At 41.6% G+C, this 24,496-nt stretch overlaps 1 protein-coding gene across 2 annotated transcripts; it reads left to right on the forward strand.

The window, feature by feature from the left end:
- Positions 1–24,496, forward strand: LOC115174085 (thyroid hormone receptor-associated protein 3). Of its 2 annotated transcripts, none has more exons than XM_029732747.1 (11): positions 1–97; positions 7,453–7,598; positions 13,981–14,808; positions 15,717–16,355; positions 16,534–16,709; positions 19,446–19,557; positions 20,301–20,376; positions 21,184–21,359; positions 21,634–21,952; positions 22,321–22,488; positions 22,738–24,496. In XM_029732747.1, the coding sequence occupies exons 2-11, from the start codon at positions 7,483–7,485 to the stop codon at positions 22,984–22,986; spliced, it is 2,859 nt and encodes a 952-aa protein (XP_029588607.1). In that variant the 5' UTR covers positions 1–97; positions 7,453–7,482; the 3' UTR covers positions 22,987–24,496. The 2 variants fall into 2 exon arrangements, with proteins under 2 accessions (XP_029588607.1, XP_029588608.1); XM_029732748.1 differs by having other exon boundaries at positions 13,987–14,808.

A 24,496-nucleotide genomic window follows, 5' to 3' on the forward strand; every position in this document is an offset into this window, starting at 1 on the left:
GCAAAAGGGGGTTGGGCGCATGTTCATTCAATTACTGGTAAAGTGAACAGTGCAGACTGTAAGGCTATTTCGCGCCCAAGAAACTGCTTCCTACCAGGTAAGAACATGCCATAACAGCTTTTCAGTTGGTATATTTCACAGTAGTAGCCTACAATAGCTACTGTATGATTAGTATCATGCTTTTAAATAATAATATGCCCGTTTAAATAAATTGAGGTGGGCGCAATCCTCAAGATTGGACAAATCCAGGAAGGAAATTTGACCTCGATAGCCACTGCTGCGTAGTAGGCGACCAAAATGTGGCTAATATTTGGTAGCTAACGTTAGTGTACGGCAGTGGTGGATATCGTTTTTACATTACGATATCGCAGAAATGTATTTTACATCAAATAAAAGATATGCCTTCGTGTAGTTGAGGTAAAATATTGTGCGTCCTTGTCCTTAGCAACTCAGCATTCGGTGGTTTCTTCGTTGGTTTGGCTAGCATAGCAAGCCAGCCAGCTTGCTAACTGTTGCTAGGTTTTTTTGTTGCAAACATTGTTTCGCTAGATTATAAACAAACTAGCTAGTTTCGTGTCAAACAAGTCTGAGCTAAGTGAAAATGTTTTTTTTTGCTTTACAAACCAGTGTTTTTGCTATTGACGTTTTAATGGTCAGCCAAGGAAGCTAACCAGCTAACTAACGTTACCTAGTTACCCTCCCCCTGCTCCACTGACTGTCTCCGGCCACTGATAGAATACCAAAATATTGCTTATTTTAGGTCTACCTCTGTTCTTTGCGTCTACTCTCATTATAGAGCCCAGTGTTGGGCCAGAACTGTTTTGGTTAGAGCAATAGGCAGGCCTTGGGCCTAGTGCAACATTTACAACGTCTAGATTCAACCTGTGAGATCAAGTGAATCCTGTTTAGTAAGTTGGTTTATAATAATAAACGCACCAAGCGCAACATATTTGTGGTTCCTTGGACAGGAAATATCACTTTTATAACTGAACAGATCATGAGACTACCTACATGAGGCTACATTCCTATTCAATAAAGGTGCTTCTCTGTGTGTTATGAGAAAGTACAACGATTGATGAATGCCCCTTGATTTAGTCCACATTATGTAATACATTTTGAATTCAGGCTGTATTCAAAATGTATTAAATGATCTACACACAATACCCTTGGCGTCGATTACAGCTGAGTCTTTTTGGGTAAGTCTCTAAGAGCTTTACACACCTGGATTGTACAATATTTGCATTATTCTTTAAAAAAATATTCAAGCTCTGTCAAATTGATTTGTTGATCATTGCTAGACAGCCATTTTCAAGTCTTGCCATAAATTCCCAAGCCGATTTTTAAATCAAAACTGTAACTAGGACACTCCGGAAAATTCAATGTCATCTTGGTAAGCAGCTCCAGTGTAGAGTTGGCCTTGTGTTTTAGGTTATAGTCCTGCTAAAGGTGAATTAATCTCCCAGTGTCTGTTGGAAACCTGGTTCAGTCTGCTTTTCATCAAGGATTTTTCCTGTGCTCAAAGCTGTATTCCATTGATATTTTTTATTTTTTTATCCTAAAAAACTCTAGTCCTTACTGATGACAAGCATACTTATAACATGATGCAGCCACCAACATGCTCTAAAATAGGAAGCGATATGTTGCAGCCACCAACAGTGGTGTAAAGTACTAAAGTAAAAATACTTTCAAGTACTACTTAACCTCTCTTGGGTATGTGGGACACACTATTGAACAGCCAGTGAAATAGCAGGGCGACAAATTCAAAACAACAAAAATCTCATAATTTAAATTTCTCACACATACAAGTATTTTACACCATTTTAAAGATAATCTTCTCGTAATCCAACCACATTGTCCGATTTCAAAAAGGCTTTACGGCGAAAGCATAGCATTCGATTTTTTTATTTAATTTTTTTATTTTTATGTTAGGACATAATATAGATTATGTTAGGACATCACCTTGACAAGAAAAACCACACAGCCATTTTCCAAGCAAGGAGAGGCATCACAAAAAACAGAAATACAGCTAAAATGAATCACTAACCTTTGATCTTCATCAGATGGCACTCATAGGACTTCATGTTACACAATACATGTATGTTTTGCTTGATAAAGTTCATATTTATATAAAAAAAAAAACATTTTACATTGGCGTGTAATGTTCAGAAATGTTTTGCCTCCCAAAACTTCCGGTGAATGAGCACATCAATTTACAGAAATACTCATCATAAACGTTGATAAAATATTAAACTGTAATTCAAAGAATTATAGATACACTTCTCCTTAATGCAACCGCTGTGTCAGATTTCAAAAAAACTTTACAGCGAAAGCAGATTTTGCAATAATCTGAGTACAGCGTTCAGACACGAAACCAAACCCGCCATTTTGTGTAGTCAATAAAACTCAGAAATAATATTATAAATATTCACTTACCTTTGATCTTCATCAGAATGCACTCCCAGGTATCCCAGGTCCACAATAAAATGTTTGTTTTGTTCGATAAAGTCCATCATTTATGTTCATATACCTCCTTTTTGTTCGCGCGTTCAGTCCACTACAAATGCAGGAAGCGCGCCGAAATTTCACGACAAAAAGTCAAAAAAAGTTATATTTACCTTCGTAGAAATGTCAAACGATGTATAGCATCAATCTTTAGGATGTTTTTAACATAAATCTTCAGTAATATTCCAACCGGACAATTCCAATGTCTTCAGAAAAGGAACACAGCTCACACTCACGTGAAAGCGCGCCTCTGAGCTCATGTAATTTCCTCACTCATCTGACTCCAGGCCCTCTTGTTCGCTTCAAATTCACAGTAGAAGCATAAAACAACATTCTAAAGACTGTTGTTTGAATTGTAGTTTGAATTGGGAATCAATTGAAAAAACTACAAGCCTCAGATTTTCAACTTCCTGGTTGGTTTTCTCTCAGGGTTTTGCCTGCCATATGAGTTCTGTTATACTCACAGACATCATTCAAACAGTTTTAGAAACTTCAGTGTTTTCTATCCAAATCTACTAATAATATGCATACCCTACCTTCTGAGCCTGAGTAGCAGGCAGTTTAATTTGGGCACGCCTTTCATCCGGACGTCAAAATACTGCCCCCTACCCTAGAGAAGTTAAGTAGGTTTTTTGGGTATCTGTACTTGACTATTTATATTTTTGACAACTTTTACTTCACTACATTCCTAAGAAAAGTATGTACTTTTTACTCCGTACATTTTCCCTGACACCCAAAAGTACTTGTTAAATTTTGAATGCTTAGCAGGACAGAAAATGGTCCAATTTGCACACTTATCAAGAGAACATTCCTGGTCATCACTACTGCCTATGATCTGGCGGACTCACTAAACACAAATGCTTTGCTTAGAAAGGATGTGTTGGAGTGTGACCCTGGCTATCCGTGCCTTCTGGAATTTATCATTCATACTTTTACTTTTGTTATTTAAGTACATTTTAAAACCAGGTACTTTTAGACTTTTACTTAAGTACTATTTTACTGGGTGACTTTTACTTGAGTCAATTAAGGTATCTTTACTTTTACTCAAGTATGAAAATGTAGTACTTTTTCCACCACTGGCCACCAACATGTTTGTGTTGGATTTGACCCAAACATATCTCTTTGTATGTCTTTGCCACATTGTTTGCAGTATTACTTAAAGGTGCAATATGCAGAAATCAGTCTGCCATTTCCTAGTTGCTACATTTCTAACCGTAAAGTTTGTGACAAAACTAGCAATCATTGTGTAGAGTGTCATTGTAACATCTGAACTGTGATTTTTTTTTTTTTCTCCATAACCCAATTTCTTCTTTTTTTTTGCAGTTTGAAGCTGGTGTTCAAAACAGAAAGTGAAAGATGCAAAAACAAAACTTAAGCACGGGAAGCATAGAAATTGTGCTTATAGAACAGATCTACCACTTCTTAGACTTGCTTTCAATGAGTGATGGGTGTACAACAAAAATTTCTATGTGAATTTGGTTGGGTCATCCAAAAAGTTAAATATTGTGGCTTTAAGTGCCTTGTTGCAAACAGGATGCATGTTTTGGAATATTTTTTTTCTGTACAGACTTCTTTCTTTTCACTCGGTCATTTAGGTTAGTTTTGTGGAGTAATTGCAATGTTGTTTATCCATCCTCAGTTTTCTCATATCAGAACCATTAAACTGTTTTAAAATCCCTGAGCAGTTTCCTTCCTCTCCGGCAACTGAGTTAGGAAGGACTCTTGTATCTTTGTACTAACTGGGTGTATTGATACACCTTCCAAACCCTAATAACGTTACCATGCTCAAAGGGATATTCAGCATACAGCTTTTAATTATTATTATTATTTTTTAATACACATCTACCAGTAGGTGCTCTTCTTTGCGAGGCACTGGAAAACCTCCCTGGTCTTTGTGGTTGAGTCCGTGCTTGAAATATGCTACTCGATTGATTATCTGTTTGTTTGGGGTACAGAGATGGGGTAGTTATTAAAAAATTATGTTAACTGCTGTTATTGTCTATACAACTTATAATGCAATTTGTTAAGCACATTTTTACTCTTGAACGTATTTAGGCTTGCCATAACAAAGGGGTTGAATACTTATTGACTCAAGAAATTTCAGCTTTACATTTTTTTTTTATACATTTCTATAATTTTCTACAAATGAAATTCCGCTTTGACATTATGGGATATTTTGTGTATATCAGTGACACACAATCTCAATTTAATAATCAGGATGTAACACAACTAAATGTGGAAACTAAAGGGGTGTGAATACTTTCTGAAGACACTACATGTAGGCTACCTTACAGTTAACCCCTCTAAAATATTTGAAAGAATCTTGTTTTCTTAGCAATAAAATAGTAAACGCAGAGCACTTGATCCCTGAGCCCTGACTCTCTCTCTTGGACCCATTTGGGCATAGTGGAAACCAGTGCTAGCAATACTAGTGTTATTGGAAAAATAGATTGTATTTCTTCACTCAACATTTGCTTTAAAGTAAGAAATACACTTAAAAAAAAAACACACATATATATATATATATATATCTGTAGAGAATGGGAGAAACTCCCCAAATACAGGTGGGCCAATCAGCGGAGAAGAACAGTAGAAACTGAATACAGGTGGGCCAAGCTTGTAGCATCATACCCAAGAAGACTTTAGGCTGTAATCGCTACCAAAGGTGATTCAACAAAGTACTGAGTAAAGGGTCTGAATACTTATGTAAATATGATATTTCATTATTTTATATATATACACACATTTATTTCTAAACCTGTTTTTGCCTTGTCATTATGGGGTCTTGTGTGTAGATTGATAAGGGGGAAAATTATTTAATCCATTTTAGAATAAGGATATAACGTAACAATGTGGAAAAAGTTAAGGGGTCTGAATACTTTCAGAACGTGCTGTAGTTTGTGTGTCTCTGAAGCAGAGCCAGACATTATGGAGTTTCCACAGGCTGTGTATCTTGTCCGGAATGGTTCTATAGTCTCTCTTCACTCCCTGCCCACACTACCATGCATTATGGGTATGGCTGCAAAATAAAGACAAGCCATTGCTAAAAAGCATTCAAAGCCATTCTCTCAACTGTCTTGTTATAGATTCTGATATTGTGTAGCTTCTATTTTTAGCCAGGTTTTGACTTTTTCCCCACAAGCACTGTGAAGGTCGGGGGGGCTTTTGGGGATACTGGTGACCGCCAGGGGTCAAGCAGGCGAGGGCAGTGGGTCTTGTTGACAGGGGACAAGTTGTCAAGTCATTGTTCCAGACCTGAGGTCTCAACAGTTCTAGAAATAGCCTGGAAATAAATGGAACCCATTTATCTATATAGTGCACTACTTTAGACCAGGGCCCATAGGACTCGGGTCGAGAATAGGGTGCCATTTGGGACATAGTCAGTCAGAATGATGATGAACTCTCCAGAGGACAAGCCACCAGAGCAGCAGGACCTTCTGGCCTCTGGTTGCTGATAGGCTCCAAGAAATCTATGGGAGCCACGATTTTGACTGTGGAGAGATGATTTTCTTCATTGTGTTGGAAATTTTGTAGTGAGGTTTTTTTATTGGACAGTGTGTGAAATGTTATGTGTTTTGCATTTATTTAGCAAATAAACACTTTTTTTCTGACCAGCTAGTTTTATTGTAGATTTGTGTTTAGGCTAATTTGAAGTTAATAACTTCCTTGTTCTAGGCTCGTCTAGTTTTGTCAACATGCATGAAGTTTGAGCACTATATAAAACACAAACGTTTATACTTAAATCACCCCATCCTTCCTGTTGTTGGACAGGTACATCTAGTTGTATATTTAGATTTGTCTTTATTTCAAGGATGTCCACTTTCTTGTTCTACCTCACATCATACCCAAACCGGACGTGTGCAATTTGATATTGGCCCCCCACACCAAATGCGATCACGAAACGCAGGTTGAAATATCAAAACAAACTCTGAACCAATTATATTAATTTGGGGACAGGTCGAAAAGCATTAAACATTTATAGCAATTTAGCTAGCTAGCTAATTTGTCCTGGGATATAAACATTGAGTTGTTATTTTACCTGAAATGCACAAGGTCCTCTACTCCGAAAATTAATCTACATAAAACGCTCAACCGACTCGTTTCTAGTCATCTCTCCTCCTTACAGGCTTTTTCTTTGGACTTTATATGGCGATTGGCATCTAACTTACATAGTATTACCACGACGACGACCGACCTCAGTTCATCTTTCAATCACCCATGTGGGTATGCCCACGTGCCATCTCCTCATTGGTTATCTGCATCTATAAACAATGAGGAGATGGGAGAGGCAGGACTTGCACCGCGTTCAGTGTCACAAATAGAACTGACTTCTATTTTAGCGCTTGGCAACGCAGATGCTCATTGGCACGCGCAATGATTGAATAACATGTATGTGTACATTTATTTTGCAACGCGCACGTGACGTGAGCGGTGTGGTCAGCATGTCAGGACCTTAAATGGCTACCCAGACTATTCACATTGCACCCCCTCCCTCCCCTCCACACCACCACTGTCACTAGGATCTGTAACAGTGGACTGTGTTTTGTAGATATTACCCTTTGCCAAAGTTTCAAAAAGTGTGTTTAGGAGTGCAAGGGCAAATTGAGTTATTGCACACGTGCACTTCAGAGTAGGCGTTCCCTAATGGAAATATGCAAATGAATGCTTGAACAAGCCAATAGGATCTCACTAGCTCGTGCTTGGCTCTGCCCACCTCCTTGCTTGTTTTGTCCGCTATGAATCATTTGCTCCCATTGGAAATGACAGGAAATGACAGGCTCTGGGCTATCTTTGTTTTTTTATTTTTTATAACTAACCCATCTTTGCTTATATGGTCTCTGTTTGTACTTAGTTTGGTCAACAAGCAGGTTGGGAACTGTTACTGTATAAAACACCCAAGTGTATTACCAGTGCATACCTACGTCACTCATCCCTCTTGTTGTTGGACAGGTAAACCTCTAGACAGGCCTGACAGTGGAGATGTCCAAAGCAGCAGATTGCCCTGCAAGGACCCGCTCCAGATCAAAGTCCAGGTCCAGGTCTTGCACACGGTCTCATTCCAGAAGCCGCTCCAGATCCAGGAAGCACCGCTACAGGTGAAGTTTATAATCACTTCCTTCCTCTACTGTATGGAGACTTGTCATCAAGCCCTGCTTTCCATTCATTACTAGGACATATACTTGGCATATATGCCTACCATGAGAATGTGCTACACATTTTTCATTGTAATTTCAGAATGTCCATAATATATCTAGTGCTAATAGTGGAATGATGGTTTCACATTTATTAATTACTCGCCAGTGTTGTGATTGGCTGTGATATTCGATTTTTCATGCTGGAGCGACATCTGTTGTCAAATGGGGAAAGCTGTTCTGACTTTGGGTGTGTTATCTAGTGGAAGTCGCACATTTCCTGGTTGCTGAAATTCTACATTGTTCACTCGAATTGATTTTGTGAGAAGAAAAAAAAGAACCATCTAAATCGCTGTGAAATATATTTTCAGTAAATAACAAAAAATATTGTTTTTCCAACTATTTGTAGCTGGTGGACCAAAAGCAACTTTGGTTTTGGTCCACCAGCTTTAAACCGCTGTAAAAACAAAATGTTGTGTTATTTACTGAAAATATATTTCACAGCAATTTTGTTATTAAAATGTATTTACATTTACATTTTAGTCATTTAGCAGACGCTCTTACCCAGAGCGACTTACAGTAGTGGATGCATACATTCATACATTTCACTTCATGCAATGTTTTTTTTTTTTTTTGTACTGGCCCCCTGTGGGAATCGAACCCACAACCCTGGCGTTGCAAACACCATGCTCTACCAACTGAGCCACAGGGAAGTGTATTTCCTACACTATTCAGTGCTTGTTTTCTCACGGAGCGATTTCCGCTAGATAACACAGCTACAAAGTCAGCTTTCCCAGTTTGATAACAAAAGCCGCTCTGGCTGGAGAAATCAATAGGCCAATATCACAGCCAATCACAACACTGGCGGTTAAGTACTACTAGGGCTGGGCAATATGGCCAAAAGAATCATATCTCTAATTTTGTCAAACTTATGGACGATTCACGATATATACACACACACACACACACACACACACACACACACACACACACTACCGTTCAAAAGTTTGGAGTCACTTATAAATGTTTTTTTTTTAAACATAAAAAAAAGAAAAGCACTTTTGTCCCAATAAAATAACATTACATTGATCAGAAATACACTGTAGACATTGTTAATGTTGTAAATGACTGTTGTAGCTGGAAACGGCTGTTTTTTTTAAATGTAATATCTACATAGGCGTGCAGAGGCCCATTATCAGCAACCATCACTCCTCTGTTCCAATGGGACATTGTGTTAGCTAATCCAAGTTTATCATTTTAAAAGGCTAATTAATCATTAGAAAACCCTTTGGCAATTATGTTACCACAGCTGTTGATATGATTTAAAGAAGCAATAAAACTGGCCTTCTTTAGACTAGTTGAGTATCAGCATTTGTGGGTTTGATTACAGGCTCAAAATGGCCAGAAACAAAGACATTTCTTCTGAAACTCGTCAGTCTATTCTTGTTCTGAGAAATGAAGGCTATTCCGTGCGAGAAATTGCCAAGAAACTGAAGATCTCGTACAACGCTGTGTACTACTCCTTTCACAGAACAGCGCAAACTGTCTCTAACCAGAATAGGAAGAGGAGTGGTAGGCCCCGGTGCACAACTGAGCAAGAGGACATTAGTGTCTGGTTTGAGAAACAGATGCCTCACACGTCCTCAACTGGCAGCTTCATTAAATAGTACCCGCAGAACACCAGTCTCAATGTCAACAGTGAAGAGGCGACTCCGGGATGCTGGCCTTCTAGGCAGAGTTGCAAAGAAAAAGCCATATCTCAGACTGGCCAATAAAAAGAAAAGATTAAGATGGGCAAAAGAACAGACACTGGACAGAGGAACTCTGCCTAGAAGGCCAGCGTCCCGGAGTCGCCTCTTCACTGTTGACGTTGAGACTGGTGTTTTGCGGGTACTATTTAATGAAGCTGCTAGTCGTTTTGTTACAAATTAAACCAGAACCATGCATAATGCACATTCACTAATAATGGCTAACTTCTTGTAGCAGGCATTATAGAAAATGAACAGTGGTCTCATTAAACAATCTCTCACGCACAAGTCCACGTGCTAGTGAGTAGCCAGCTAATCTTGATATTTCAAGTTTAGCCAACTTGGATCTATTTGCTAGCTAACCAGGTAAAACAGTTGAATTGTTATGAACACACCCTTCTGTCCATCTCCAACTGTTTGAACAGCATGCTAGCCCATGGACTTTTAACATTTTGAAAACAAGTGGCCTACCTTATTTCTCAGAATGAAAACGAGTTGCCAATTCCTTATACAGATGCATTTTTTTTTCATGTTTATTGCACATTTAGACAGCTAGTATAACAGTCTTTGGCCAAAATGCTGCTAGTGGTACTGCAATGCCATGTGTGACAAACTGAGCATTAATTTTCCAGAATCATTAATATTCTTGTGGTAGTAGTGCTCTGCACGCAATTTGAGGAGTTGAGACATGAAAGGGTGTCGTTGGAAAGGATAACTTCTCCATTGCAGTAATATAATGTCTCCATGTGTTGTGCTGTTCATAGGAACCATTCTGTTGGACCAAACCTCAAATGCAAATAGCGATTTGAAACCGCTTGTCAGAGAGGAAGATGTGATCTCTCATCTTTATTGTTGTGAGTGCCGGGGGAAGGGGGGTGTGAGAGTGAGCAGAGAGGAAGAGGCGACGTGACATTTCACCCTCACAAAAATAAACCCAATGCATTTCTGTGGGCTTATTTTGGACCTAAGTTTGTCGCCTGCGAAGACATGAGCTTCTAATATAATTCTTTGTGTGTCCGTCTTTCGGGAAGTTTGTCTTGCATCTCAACAAACATAAGCACTACATCACCAATAGGTGCATAAATACATAAATCACAAGCAATAACTACAGCAGACAACACATGGATACAGTCTGTAATTCAGAATGTAAATTTGTGGGGGGGGGGTGTTGAGCAGGTATTTATGCAATTGACTTATCCTGGTGGGAATGAAGGATTTCTGGCCTCTGTATCTGGCGGTAGGAGCTGGTCCTGGTTCAGTGGATGCTTCATCATTCTATTCTGGTTTCTGGTGTAAATGGGAAGGTCCACACAGCACAGAAGGCGCAAAGGTCACGAGACCAAAAAGATAACATGAGAACAACGGACATAAATGCTCATTAAAAATGAAAAATAACAACCAGGATTCATGTGATATAAGTTTGGCATTTCGCTCAAAATCATACATTCAAATGAATACAATAGATCTCCCAGCCCTAAGTAATAGTGTGAAACACTAGAATTCCACTGTTAGCGCTTTATATATTTATATTTGAAATTTCAATGCAAAAATAAATTAAATCCTGTGTTGCACCTTTTTAAGATATACTATTGGTACCCTGTTGGGTAAAATGTTAATTTATCCTTTTTCTTTGCTAGGATAAAAATGTAACTTCATATTTATGATGGGATTAAAATGACCGCCTCTTAACCAGAAGACACATTTTATATTACATAATCTATTTCCCCTCCGTCTTCTGTTTCAACTGAGACAGAGTTCACTAATGCACCTACATAACATGCGGTCAGTGACCCATCAGTGTTATTCATTACTGAATCATCCTTTTTGTTCCAGAGGAATACTTAGTCATCCCCTGGATGTCATCCCCTGGAGAAGGGTTGTCAAACAGCATTCAGCACTTTGTGTGTCTGTAATGACTTCCATGAGGAATTATGGGCCCAGTGTTGGTTACATTTCAACATAGTTATGAGTGAGCATTGTTTTTTTTTATAGATATTAAGTAGGCTATTGTTAAAGTTTGATCCCCTCAGACAGGAGATTTGGTGTTTTTGACATACAGAGGCTTGATAACAGGGCGCTCGGGACCTCTCTTTCGGTGAAATGGTCAGCAATGCATAAGACAAGTGCCATAGAAAATGAATGACTTGTCCAAAAGGAAAGTAATGGCTGGAAGTGCTTTCACAAAGAGAGAGACGTGTCAGAAGGACAGGAAGTGTTGTCTAGCCAGGTCGTACACCCTCTTCCCACTCCCTCCTCCTACAGGGATTAGAGTAAAAATGCTTTCCCATTTTGTCTCAATGTGTACCGCCTCTTTCCACTGCTCCAGTCCCTCCACACACACACACAAACACACACACTCGCCAGATAAGGGGAGTCCCTCACTAACAACTGTGTGAGTACGCTATGTAGCTCACGGCTCAGAACATCACCTCAAGTCTCTTTCAATGACAAAGCTCAAGAGGTAAGTTTTGGGGGATTTTATATGATGGATTTGGCAGTTTTCCCCACTGCAGTACATGGGTAGAAACCAATATCCTGTTCGCTTGCTCTAAAATGTGTCTGCTACTTTGCGTTTTCCTGGATTTGTAGGAGTAGTGTGCCGATGTACTGTGGGGACGCTACTTTCATTGTCAGTGTTTTATTTTTCTGCTTCACATTATTTCCATGGCTTTAAGGACAGATGTTAGAATCCTTTATATGTGGTGGAGGCAATAGTCTTCATGTCTAAAATCTCCAGCATTTAACCAAATACATCGGCTACGTCTTCGTTCGTTGGTTGAGAATGACACAGCATAAGCAGTAAGAACATGTTGTATTCCATATGATGCCTGATTGGGGATTTCTCCTTCTCTGTCCTTCTCTCATCATGTTACTCAAAGGGCACCTTTGAAGTGAAGTTGTTTGAATTTTGAGTGTCTTCCTTGGAAAAGGGTTGGAGGAGAATCCTGGCTGCGTTGGTCCCTGGTTGTGTTTTAATAGGCGCTAGTGTGTGGTTTAGTAGCTCCTCCAAGTGGACAGAATACTCTTAACGCAGTCCCTCAGTCCCATCCACTCGGACCACAGCCGGTTAACCTCTCTTTGGGAAACCACGGTTCACACTATTCAACAGCCAGTGAAAAATCTTAAGCGCCAAATTCAAAACCACAAAATGTCATAATTCAGAGTTCTCAAACATACGACTATTTTACACCATTTTAAAGATGCACGTCTCCTTAATGTAACCACATTGTCCGATTTCAAAAAGACTTTACGGCGAAAGCATAAAGTTAGATTATGTTAGGACAGTTCCAACACAAGAAAAACCATAGCCATTTTCCTAGCAAGGACAGGTGTCACAAAAACCAGAAAACCAGCTAAAATTATGCACCAACCTTTGACGATCTTCATCAGATGACACTCCTAGGACATCATGTTACACAATACATGCATTTTTTGTTTGATCAAGTTCATATTTATATCCAAAAACAGCATTTTACATTGCTGCGTGATGTTCCGAAAATATTTTGCCTCCAATACTGCCGGTGACTCACCACAACAATTTACAAAAATACTCATCATAAACGTTGATAAAATATTAAACTGTTATTCAAAGAATTATAGATGAACATCTCCTTTATGCAACCGCATTGACAGATTTCAAAAAAGCTTCACGAGGAAAGCACACTGCAATAATCTGAGTACTGCGCTCAGAAAAATACACTAGGCGATACAGATACCCGCCATTTTGGAGTCATCTAAATTCATAAATAGCATTAGAAATATTCACTTACCTTTGATCTTCATCAGAAGGCACTTCCAGGCATCCCAGGTCCACAATAAATGTTGTTTTGTTCGATGAAGTCCATAATTTATGTCCAAATATCTCCTTGTTGTTTGCGCGTTCAGTAAGCTACTCCAAATGTAGGAAGCGCGGCCAAAATTTCACGCAAAAAAGTCGAAAACAAGTTCTATTTACGTTCGTTGAAACATGTCAAACGTTGTATAGCATCAATCTTTAGGGCCTTTTTTTTTTTTTTTTTTTTTTTGAATAGACTACCAGCATCAGATTTCCCACTTCCTGGTAGGATTTTTCTCAGGTTTTTGCCTGCCATATAAGTTCTGTTATACTCACAGACATCATTCAAACAGTTTTAGAAACTTCAGTGTTTTCTATCCAAATCTACTAATAATATGCATATTCTAGTTCCTGGGCCCGAGTAGTAGGCCATTTAATTTGGGTACGTTTTTCATCCGGCCGTGAAAATACTGCCCCCTATCCAAGAGAGGTTAACCTACACTGTTGGTTTCATCCGCTGGGACCATAGCCAGTTAACAAACCAACAGTGTAGGTTATTTAGCCTGACGGTCTGTTCTTTCTGAGTGATATTGTCTGAAGAATGAAAAAGGCACACCTGAGTTGGCGAGGTGCAGGCTGGCGAAACAAAAACATTTCTTATTTTACTCTCTGACTGTATACTCCTACTCAGTCCAACTTAACCAGACAGGATGGTCTCAAGATGTACATATGTTTACTGTTTTCATAATGTTTAGGCAACCTTCTGAAAAGTGTACCAACATTGACTTGGCTACACAGTATCTTTAACAGACTTCTCTCCTAGTTCTAGGTCGCGTTCCCGCTCCAGATCTCACTCTCCGTCCCATGGCAGGAACTATCCCACCAGAGACTACCAGAACAACCGGGGTTACCAGAGGGGCTACAACCGTGGCTTCCGCAGACCCTTTTACTTCCGCGGTAGAACCCGGGGCTTCTACCCTCGCCATGGTTACCAGAGAGGCGGTAACAGCTACGGCTACCGAGCCAACAACTGGCAGGGGGGGGGCTACCGGGACGGGCCACCCCAAGACCAGGACCACCACGGTCCTCACAGCCCCAGGAGAGGGAGATCTCGGTCCCGCACTCCCCGGAAACGCTCCGGCAGCCGCAGCCACTCCCGGTCTCGATACTCCGACCGTTCGTCCTCCAGGGGTTCCCGACGGTCCCGGCGGCGCCACAGCTCCTCTTCCCGCTCCTCTTCCCCGCGGAATCGCCGCAGCAGCCCCGGCTCAGGGAAGCCTGGCTCTAAAGATGTGAAGGACAAGACTACGCCAGCAGAGGCCAAGGAGGAGAGGGGAGGGGCTGGGGAGCAGGCAGGGGGAGAAGGCAGCAGCCATGATAAGGCCTCTGCTGGGAAATGGCAGGGTCTGAGTGACTATAACACTAGCCCCAAACGCAGCAGTCCGGCTGTTGGTGCCAAACAGGGGAAGTCAGACCCCAAAGGGTCATTGTGGAGAACCATGGGCAGCACTGGCAGTGTTCCCTCTACCAAGAGCCCACCAGACTCCACCAAGGCTGGGCCGACTGCTTCCACCAGTGGGTTTGGTTTCTTTGGCAAGGAGGATCCCACCAGAGCAGATGATAAGACTGCTATTTCCTCTGCTTTCAAAAAGTATGTTCCCCTTTTACATTCTGTTTCTTTCATTGTGTTTTTTACATTTTTCTTCCCAGTATGTGATTGTAATTATTTATTATAAGCTTGTTCAGTCTGCACAGCTACAATAGATTTAAAAGAATGGATGCCATTGCCACACTTCTCAATTTAAATGCATATAACACAATTGAAAAAGTCACTGCTGTTGTCCTCTGCATTTTTTATTATACCCTTATTTTACCAGGTAAGTTGACAGAGAACACATTTACATTTACAGCAACGACCTGGGGAACAGTTACAGGGGAGAGAAGGGGGTTGAATGAGTCAATTGGAAGCTAGGGATGATTAGGTGGCCATGATGGTATGAGGGTCAGATTGGGAATTTAGCCAGGACACCAGGGGTTAACACCCCTACTCTTAATATAAGTGCCATGGGATCTTTAGTGACCACAGAGAGTCAGGACACCCGTTTACCTGCACCCTACACTGGGCAATGTCCCCAATCACTGCCCTGGGGCATTGGAATATTTTTTGGGGGGGACCAGAGGAAAGAGTGCCTCCTACTGGCCCTCCAGCACCCCTTCCAGCAGCATGATATCCCTCTAATTTAAGAGGTGATGGTTAAGTAAGTATCATTATTACAATATGAGTCCTGGTCATTCTATTCTAAGTGTTCAATGTCATTCTCTGCTATTGTCAGTCTTCTATGGTTGTGTAGTCTTGTTTCTTCTGTTTCATTAGATCATCCAACGTTCTACCACGTGATGAAATGTCTTTCATTTTAATATCAGCGCCCTGTTAGAAAATCTGGATTCTGTAACGATAATAGATTTGAATCAACATTCTCCTTTTGTATAACACATTGTAAAAGTCGATTTGTATAACACAATGTAAAGGTCCATATGCTTCTCTGTCTGATTGCCCAGGTTCTTGGCAGAAAACAAGAACAAAAAGCAGCAACAGGCGGCGGCAGAGTGGGAGAATGGCCAGGATGGAGACGGCAGAGAGAAAGGGAACAGCAAGATTGGAGGAGGCCTCTTCAACATAACAGCAGCCTCCTTCAGCTCCAAGACCGATAAGTCCCTGCCCTTCCTGGAAAGAGCCGAAGAGGCCTTCCTCAAGTCTCAGGCTGCTGAAAGAGAGGAGGAGGTGGTGGTCAAGCCCAAAGGAGCCACCCTGACGACACGGGATGTGTTTGGGAAGTGGGAAGACGAGCCCCATTACTACCCCCCGGGGAAGGACGAGGAGAGACGGAGAGAAACGGCCGAAGACGTGGATGAAGACCTGGAGCACATGGAGGAGGAGCTCTACCGCAGCCGCAAGCAGGCCTCCAAGAAAGAAGAGAAGTCCAAGAGGAAGGAGAAGAAGAAAGAGAAGGAGAAGAGCAGCAGCAGGAGGAGTCCATCTCCTGTCAGCGCAGCAGTGCCCCCTAGGGGTTCAGGCAGCGGGGAGGACAGGCCCTTGGCCCTGTTCCCCATCAATAGGTTGGAGTCACACCTACCCCGGCCCTCTGGGAAGAGGGAGGGCTTGGAGCACAGTATCAACACATTTGATGAAATGCCCAGGTAAGCAGCATCACCAATGGTGTCCATCAACAGACTGTTTGGATGGTTAATAGTTTCTGAAACTGGCCTCGTTCTTAACTCTGCATCTAGTTTTGGATATGATTGAGGGGTTAACATTTTTATGGAACTCTGTCACAGTCTTGAACAGTTTTGTTTCAGCTTGTCTTCCTCTTCTCAGCTCCTCTGGAAGTCTGACTAAGGAGCGTGGTATGTCCAGGGATCTGGTGCATCCCAGTAAGAAAGATCCCGGACAGTTTCGCTCCATTTTCCAACACATACAGGCTGCTCAACTCCAACGCAGCCCCTCCGAGCTGTTTGCTCAGCATATTGTTACCATTGTGCATTACATCAAAGGTAAGGGCTGCTTACGGTGACCGTATTACCGGTCACGAGTCATGACGGCAGTCAGATTCCACGTGACTGTTTAGTCACGGTAATTAGGCTTCTCCGAGCTGCTGCTGGTCGTTAGTAACCTACCAAACCTGCTAACTGCCTGGTACTCAGCTCTCTATTGTCCCTCTATTCATTCTGACATCAATGTAAATGTAATCAAACACTTCATAACAGCATGAGCTCATGTTGTGCAACATTTCTATTGGCTATGCAATTGTGGGAGAAAACAGAGTGTTGGCCTCTAGTAACGGTCAATTACCGTGAGACAGTCAGTCACCGGCTGACAAAATGTCATAACCTCCACAGCCCTACTCTGACCCACAACAACACCTAACCAGTAACCACTGGCTGACAAAATGTCATAACCGCCACAGCCCTACTCTGACCCACAACAACACCTAACCAGTAACCACTGGCTGACAAAATGTCATAACCGCCACAGCCCTACTCTGACCCACAACAACACCTAACCAGTAACCACTGGCTGACAAAATGTCATAACCGCCACAGCCCTACTCTGACCCACAACAACACCTAACCAGTAACCACTGGCTGAATGAAGTCAGTGATAGCAGATCTATAGGTTGATTATTAAACAGGGTCTGGGTCCCAAATGGCACATTATTACCTTTTATAGTGCACTATAATAGGGCATAGTGTTCCATTTGGGACTCACAAAGGATATTTATTGGTTACCATGTCAGTATCTGAAAGCACAGACACAACAAGGACAGCCGTGGGGCTTGGATTTGGAATGTTCAGTAGTTCCATGGACTGTTGACTCACTAGTCCTTTTGGAGGATTTGATGTAATTCTGGCATTGTGAGAACATTTCAAGTTAAAAAGGATGAGCTGACCCACCTGAATGTTTGTGGAGGTGCTGACAAACGGAGGGTAAACGCTGTGCTCCCAACAGTTTAATGGATATACCTAACCAATGTTTCGGCACACAGTGCCTTAGTGTGCGACATTCTTTAAGTTCTTTGAATTTAAACAATTGTCTGAGTTGGGGACGTCCACGGACTATGAAAGGTTGTCTGTGCCTTCAGATTGGTATTCAAACCCCTTGATTTATTCCACGTTACAGCCTGAATTCAAAATTGATTAAATATATATATTTTTTAAATCTCACTCATCTATACACAATAATGACAGTGAAGACATGTTTTTAGAAATGTTAGCAAATTTATTGAAAATTAAATACAGAAATTTGTAATTTACATAAGTATTCACACCCTTGAGTCAATACTTTGTAGAAGCACCTTTTGGCGGCGATTACAGCTTTGAGCATGTCTATCAGCGTTGTTCATCTATATTACAGCTTTGAGTATGTCTATCAGCGTTGTTCATCTATATTACAGCTTTGAGTATGTCTATCAGCGTTGTTCATCTATATTACAGCTTTGAGTATGTCTATCAGCGTTGTTCATCTATATTACAGCTTTGAGCATGTCTATCAGCGTTGTTCATCTATATTACAGCTTTGAGTATGTCTATCAGCGTTGTTCATCTATATTTGGGGGTTTTCTTCCTTGCAGATTTTCTCATGCTCTGTTAAGGTAGCTGGGGCGAGGCGGTGAACAACAATCATCAAGTATTTCCACAGATTTCCAATGGGATTCAAATCTGGGATTTGGCCGGGCCACTCGGACTTTCATATTCTTGTTCTGAAGCCATTCCAGCATTGCTTTGGCTGTATGCTTGAGGTCCATGTGTTGATGGAACGTATGTCTTCGCTCCCCAATCTAATGTAGTTTGCACTCGAAGCAGGTTCTCATCAAGGATTTGTCTCTATTTTTCTCCATTCATTGTTCCCTCTATCCTTAGCAGTCTCCCAGTCCCTGAAACGCATCTCCATAGCATGATGCTGCCACCACCATGCTTCATGTTAGGAATGTTGTTAGACGGGTGATGAGCTGTGCCTGGTTTTCTCCAGGCATAGTGCTTTGCATTCAGGCCAAAGAGTAACATTTTTGTCTCATCAGACCACAGATTATTTTGCCTTATGCTCTTGAGTCTTTCACGTGCCTTTTTGCAAACTGCCAGGTGTGCTGCCACGCGCCTTTTTTCTCAGGAGTGGCTTCCGTCTGGCTACTCTCCCATAAATCCCAGATTGTTGAAGTGCTGGAAAGACTGTTGTCCTTCTGGCAGCTTCTCCCATCTCACCTCTCTGACCAAGGTCCTTCTTTCCCAGTTGCTCAATTAGATCGGACGGCCAGCTCAAGGCAGAGTCTGGGTAGTTCCATTATTGTTTCAGTTTCCCCAATGATGGAGACCACTGTGCTCTTGGAAACATTCACTCTAGACATTGTTTTATAGTCTATGGACAGTTCCTTGGACTTCATGGGTATAGTTTCGGCTACGACATGCACTGTCAACTGTGGGACTAGATAGATATATTCATATAGACAGATGTTTCTTTCTAAATCACGTCCAAACAATTAAAATGGCCACCGGTGGACTTCAATCAAGTTGTAGATGCATGTGTTTGATTTTCAATCAATTTGCAAAAATGTCAACATGTTTTCACTTTGTCATTATGGGGTATTGTGTCTAGATCAATTTAATCAATTTAGAATTCAGGCTGCAACACAACGTGGAATAAGTCAAGGAGTATGAATACTTTCTGAAGGCACTGTATGTAAATATTGTCTGCGTTAGTGGTGTCCAAATATAAACATTGTATCTGTCCTCCAGCACAACACTTCCCCTCTTCAGGCATGACTTTAAGTGAGCGATTTGCCATGTACCAAAGAAAAGCAGCTGAGATGGAATTGATTAAACAAAGGAAGAGTCCAGAAATCCACAGGTACGTCATTCTCAACCAACATTGTAGAAAATACAGATAACTGCCAAAATAAAGGAAACCCTTGAGTAAATGAGGGATACAAAGTATATTGAAAGCGGGTGCTTCCACACAGCTCTGGTTCCTGAGTTAATTAAGCAATTAACATCCCATCATGCTTAGGGTCATGTATAAAAATGGCTATGCCTTCATAGGGTGACAATGCACCCATCCGCAGGGCACGAGTGGTCACCTGAATGTTTTGATAAGCATGAAAACGATTTGAACAATATGACATGGTCGTCTCAGTCACCAGATTAACCCAATTAAACACCTAGGGGACATTCTGGAGCGGCGCCTGAGACATCGTTTTCCACCACCATCAACAAAACACCAAATTATGAAATTTCTTGTAAGAATGGTGTCTCATCCCTCCAGTAGAGTTCCAGACACTTGTAGAATCTATGCCAAGGTGCATTGAAGCTGTTCTGGCTTGTGGTGGCCAACGCCGTATTAAGACACTTCGTTGGTGTTTCCTTTATTTTGGCAGTTACCTGTAGGTCTGCCTTTTGACTGACATGAGATTTATGCAACACAAATCAAACATACCATGTGGCTATGGATTATAAAGGTGTGTGTGTGTGTGTCAGTCAAAGTTACTCACAAATAATTGAATGAGAAATATTGAACATTCTTTGAGACCATTGTGTGATCAGTACACACGTGTAGCTGTATCCAACGGTCCTTTGTGTTGTGTCCCCCTCCAGGAGAATCGATGTCTCCCCCAGTGCTTTTACCAGACACTCTCACCTGCTTGAGGAGTTGGAGGATTGCAGCTACAAGGTGAACGGCCTCTTTTGGCATTTGAAGTAAAACAGGGAATTGAGACGGTCCAAACAAAGCAGCAGTGTTCAGCTTGTGCTTTTTTTTTTAAAGGAGATGCATAAGTCTAAATCAAAAGAGCCCAATTGTGTATTGTAATGCCAAGCGAGCCCCCGAGCCTAAGAGATCATATGGTTATTGAGCTGTTATGTACGTACATACGTACCCACCCAAGCAAAGGCTAACAGGAAGTGACTTAAGATGCTGTGTCCAAGCCTCTCAAGGGACCCTAAGCAATGCCGTTGTAAGTATTTTTCTCAAAACAAACAAGCAAAATGTTTTCAAGTTCAGTGCAAATGATTTTGGTTTTTGAAAATCTATCTTAAGAGCTGCTGTTTTACTATGAGGTGTGTTTTACTATGAGGTGTGTAGATGTCTGTCTGTAAAGGTGTGTCTGTTACTTGGCCAAGTTATTCAGTTTAATAGAAGCCTTAGAAGATTAACTTAGTCTACATTAACACATATTATATTTGATTTGTTTACTTGAGTACATACAAAATACTTTGATATAAAACATTCAAGTTATTTGAAAGAAAAGCTGTTAACATCAAGTTGGCCTTATATCTCAGGAGGGCTGGATTTGGTGTCATCACCAGCAGATGGGTCCAATACTAAAACTGTTTAACAAGTTCTGTATGTGAAAAGACATCATTACTTCATTATATTTTGTCCATTGATGAAGTTAAGTGGTAGGATGGTAAATTACAAGTTGTGTTGTCCGAAACGAAAGCGATCACTAACACAGACAACATTTCTATATCTACACAGGATCGGGGTAGAACAGCAAAAACTGACCCAATGGACCTGCGTCTGGATATAGAGCGCCGTAAAAGGTTTTCTGGGAAGGAGCCTGGGCAGCAGCAACGGGATGGGGGCAAGGGCTCCCAAGGACCCAGCCAAGAGAGGTCCTCAGAGAAATCTTCCAAACGCCACAAGAAATCAAAGTAGGCTTAGTATATCTTAATGTAAAATCACCTCCCTATAGTCTCTTCCCATTGTCTTACGTCAGACAGCCCGATGAGCCGGTAGTGTTAGAATGAAGCCATCTGCCTGAAGACAATGTTTCATCCTTAAATTGTATCTTTGATTAAAATGTAGTGATACAAGCTATATGTGACACGTTTTCACCCTTCATGATTTCCTGTTTTTCACTCCCAACTTTAGAGGCAGTCAAAATGGAGACTAATTGAGATTTGCTCTTTTACCTCTCACTCTCAGAAAAAAGAAGAAGAATCGTGATCGCTCTCCGTCCTCCTCCTCTTCCTCCTCCTCTCCCTCTCCCTTCAGAGGAGGGTTCAGAGGTAAAGACCACATGATGGGGGAGGAGATGGAGCATATGGACCAGGGCTACAGTAAGCCTCGCTTCGGGTCCGGCGACTATGAGGGCCCTATGGACAGGGGTCCCCCACGGGACTATGAGGGCCCCATGGATAGGGGTCCCCCCCGGGATTATGAGGGCCACATGGATAGGGGTCCCCCCCGGGATTATGAGGGCCACATGGATAGGGGCCGAGGACGTGGAAATGGTGGAGGATTTGTAAGTTCTGCTCTCTGTGTGGTGTAGTCTACTGTACACCTAGCCTAACTTAACTGTATAGACTGGACTGTACAATTGGAATGATGTGATTGATTGTCTTGTAATATACATCAGTGACATGCAAAAGCACAACACTCCCACTATAGGCCTGATTCCTCTTTTCTCCACAGCCAACTGAGAACCCCTAGTGTTCTCTCTCTTTCCCTCCCTCTCTTTCTCTCCCCTACTCTTTCTCCCTCTCTTTCCCCCTATAGCTGTCTTTTTCGCTCTCCCACTCGCTCCTACAACAAAACTGACCCAAGATCAGTATCTGGGGCTGTAGAGTGAAGTTGCCCATAGTCTGACCAAGTTTGTTGTTGTGGTTTCAGCTTCCCAGACTCAGAGGAGGAGGAAGGGGCTGGAATAGGGGCAATTACCAAGGTAACACAAGCAGCAATGGCAACCCTCCTCCTAGTATGAACACCGCCCCCCCAGAGCGCCCTCCAGATGAGGACTGGGACCCAGAGTACACCCCCAAGAGCAGGAAATACTACTTTGTGAGTTTCACCACTTCCTGTTTTAGCACATATTATTGCTTTGTCCTAAATGGCACCTTTTTCCCTTTTTATAGTACACTACATGTGACCAGTGATGATCTTGATTTGAATATGGAAACCTGGTCTTAATCGTGTTTCAGTATTGTGATAGTTGATCATCTTAGCTCTTAGGGACATTAATACGTTAAAACATGTTCCTCTACTGATGCTGGTTCTTTTCACTGACCTCTCTGGCCATCCACCTTACAGCATGATGACCGTGAGGATGAGAAGACGTGGCTGGAGAGCTGTGGCCGAGGGGTTTTTCCCCACAGCAGGGGTCGCTTCATCTACCGCAAGGGGGGCAGAAGCCCCAACAAGTGGACTCATGACATGTTCCAGACTGGGGAGGAGGGGGGCGGCAACAAGGAGGAGGAGCACCACACAGAGATGGACCAGAAAGACGACAACCAGGCCGCCGTAGACCCCTCAGCTTCCTCCAAACTAGTAGAGGACTAGGCCCTGTAACTTCTCTTGCTCTTCCCCTTGCTCCTTCTCCTCCTCGCCCCATCTTCTACCACCAGAGCTTTCTGTCCATTTGTGAGAGGTCATCTGATCCTCTGAGATCATCTCTGTGTAGGCTATAGGAGCCTGAACCCTGGTTACATGCCTGGCCCTGCACACAGTCACATCAGAATGTACATGATACACTGGTCTTTGTATTGTTGAGCCAGTGCCACTTTCAGTAAGATGTTGAATTGAACTTGAATTAAGAGCAATACTTTTTTTAATTTTAATTACTACCAGTAATTTGTCTTTGTTTCTGAGTGTTTTTTATTAACTACCAGTAACGTGTCTTTGTTTGTCTGTATTTGCTTATTTGTTTCGCGAACAGCTGACTGGTTTTCAGTTGTTTTCTGGGTCTGCAATGGTGACGGTATTGCAGCTACATTGATTTAAAACTTCAAGGACAAAAGTATTTTCCCTCTTAAGACATTGAAATGACATGCATTTGTGCCTTAAAGTTTATATTCATACATGGTGATATATGTGCATCGCTCAAATTTTGTGCTAATTTTGTGCTCTACTAGCTAACGCAAGCCTTTAGCTAAACAGTTGTTTTGGACAATGATATGTTTCTGAGGGTATTTGCATAACCATTTGGACTCGAACTTCCCCACCCCATGGGACCAACCTACTGTGGGTACTGAACCTCCCAACCCTATTGGACCAACCTACTGTGGGTACTGAACCTCCCCACCCTATTGGACCAACCTACTGTGGGTACTGAACCTCCCCACCCCATTGGACCAACCTACTGAGAACTCCCCATTAGAGTTTCTCACACAACATTATGTCTGTCCCCATTTGAGAATTCTTAATCATATACTAAGCATTCTCATTACCGCCAATACTTCTGCTCTCCTACTTTTCGGGGGGGTTGAGATTTTGTATGCGGTGCCCCCCCCCCCCCCCCCCGTTGATACTGGATGTTTTTTTGTTTTTAAAGCATCACAAGGATTTTCACTGTAAAATGAAAGGACTGTGACAAAAAAATAGCTTTGTTTCAGAGTAAATTAACAATTTAGGAGGAAAAATAAAGTAAATTATTGTTTTTGAGGCCTTTATCTTCAGAGTCTAAACGTTTAAATAGAATACTGTATGTTTTAATAACATTTTTGAAAATGGATCAGTTTATGGGCTTGGAGTCCTTCAGTAATGTTCTTTATCAAAAGGTAAACCTGGACTGTTGAGGTTTATGGCGTAAGATAACTGAAGTAGAGAACATTTCCCTGTATGTGGCAAATACTGTCAAATTATAATTGTTGGAGTTTAAACAGGTGAGTAGGGTTTGGTGAGGTACTGGGCTGCTTTGTTTGGTCTATCCAGACTGTCCTGTACTGTAGGACTGTGATTTACATTTTTGTTTTTTATGCTACATTTGAAACTGAAGCTAACATTTTCTGTTACTTCAGAGCTTTGAACTACTCTTCTACGTTCAATAAATATGTTCTCCAGTTCGCTTGAA

Source organism: Salmo trutta, chromosome 34 (genome assembly GCF_901001165.1).
Source record: "Salmo trutta chromosome 34, fSalTru1.1, whole genome shotgun sequence".
NCBI lineage: Eukaryota > Metazoa > Chordata > Actinopteri > Salmoniformes > Salmonidae > Salmo > Salmo trutta.

Excerpts from the sequence above, each read along its gene's own strand:
- LOC115174085 (XM_029732747.1), top strand. The coding sequence starts at position 7,483 with ATGTCCAAAGCAGCAGATTGCCCTGCAAGGACCCGCTCCAGATCAAAG. Across the intron at positions 20,377-21,183 it reads TGGAGGATTGCAGCTACAAG|GATCGGGGTAGAACAGCAAA; the intron begins GTGAACGGCCTC and ends ATATCTACACAG. Across the intron at positions 22,489-22,737 it reads AGAGCAGGAAATACTACTTT|CATGATGACCGTGAGGATGA; the intron begins GTGAGTTTCACC and ends TCCACCTTACAG.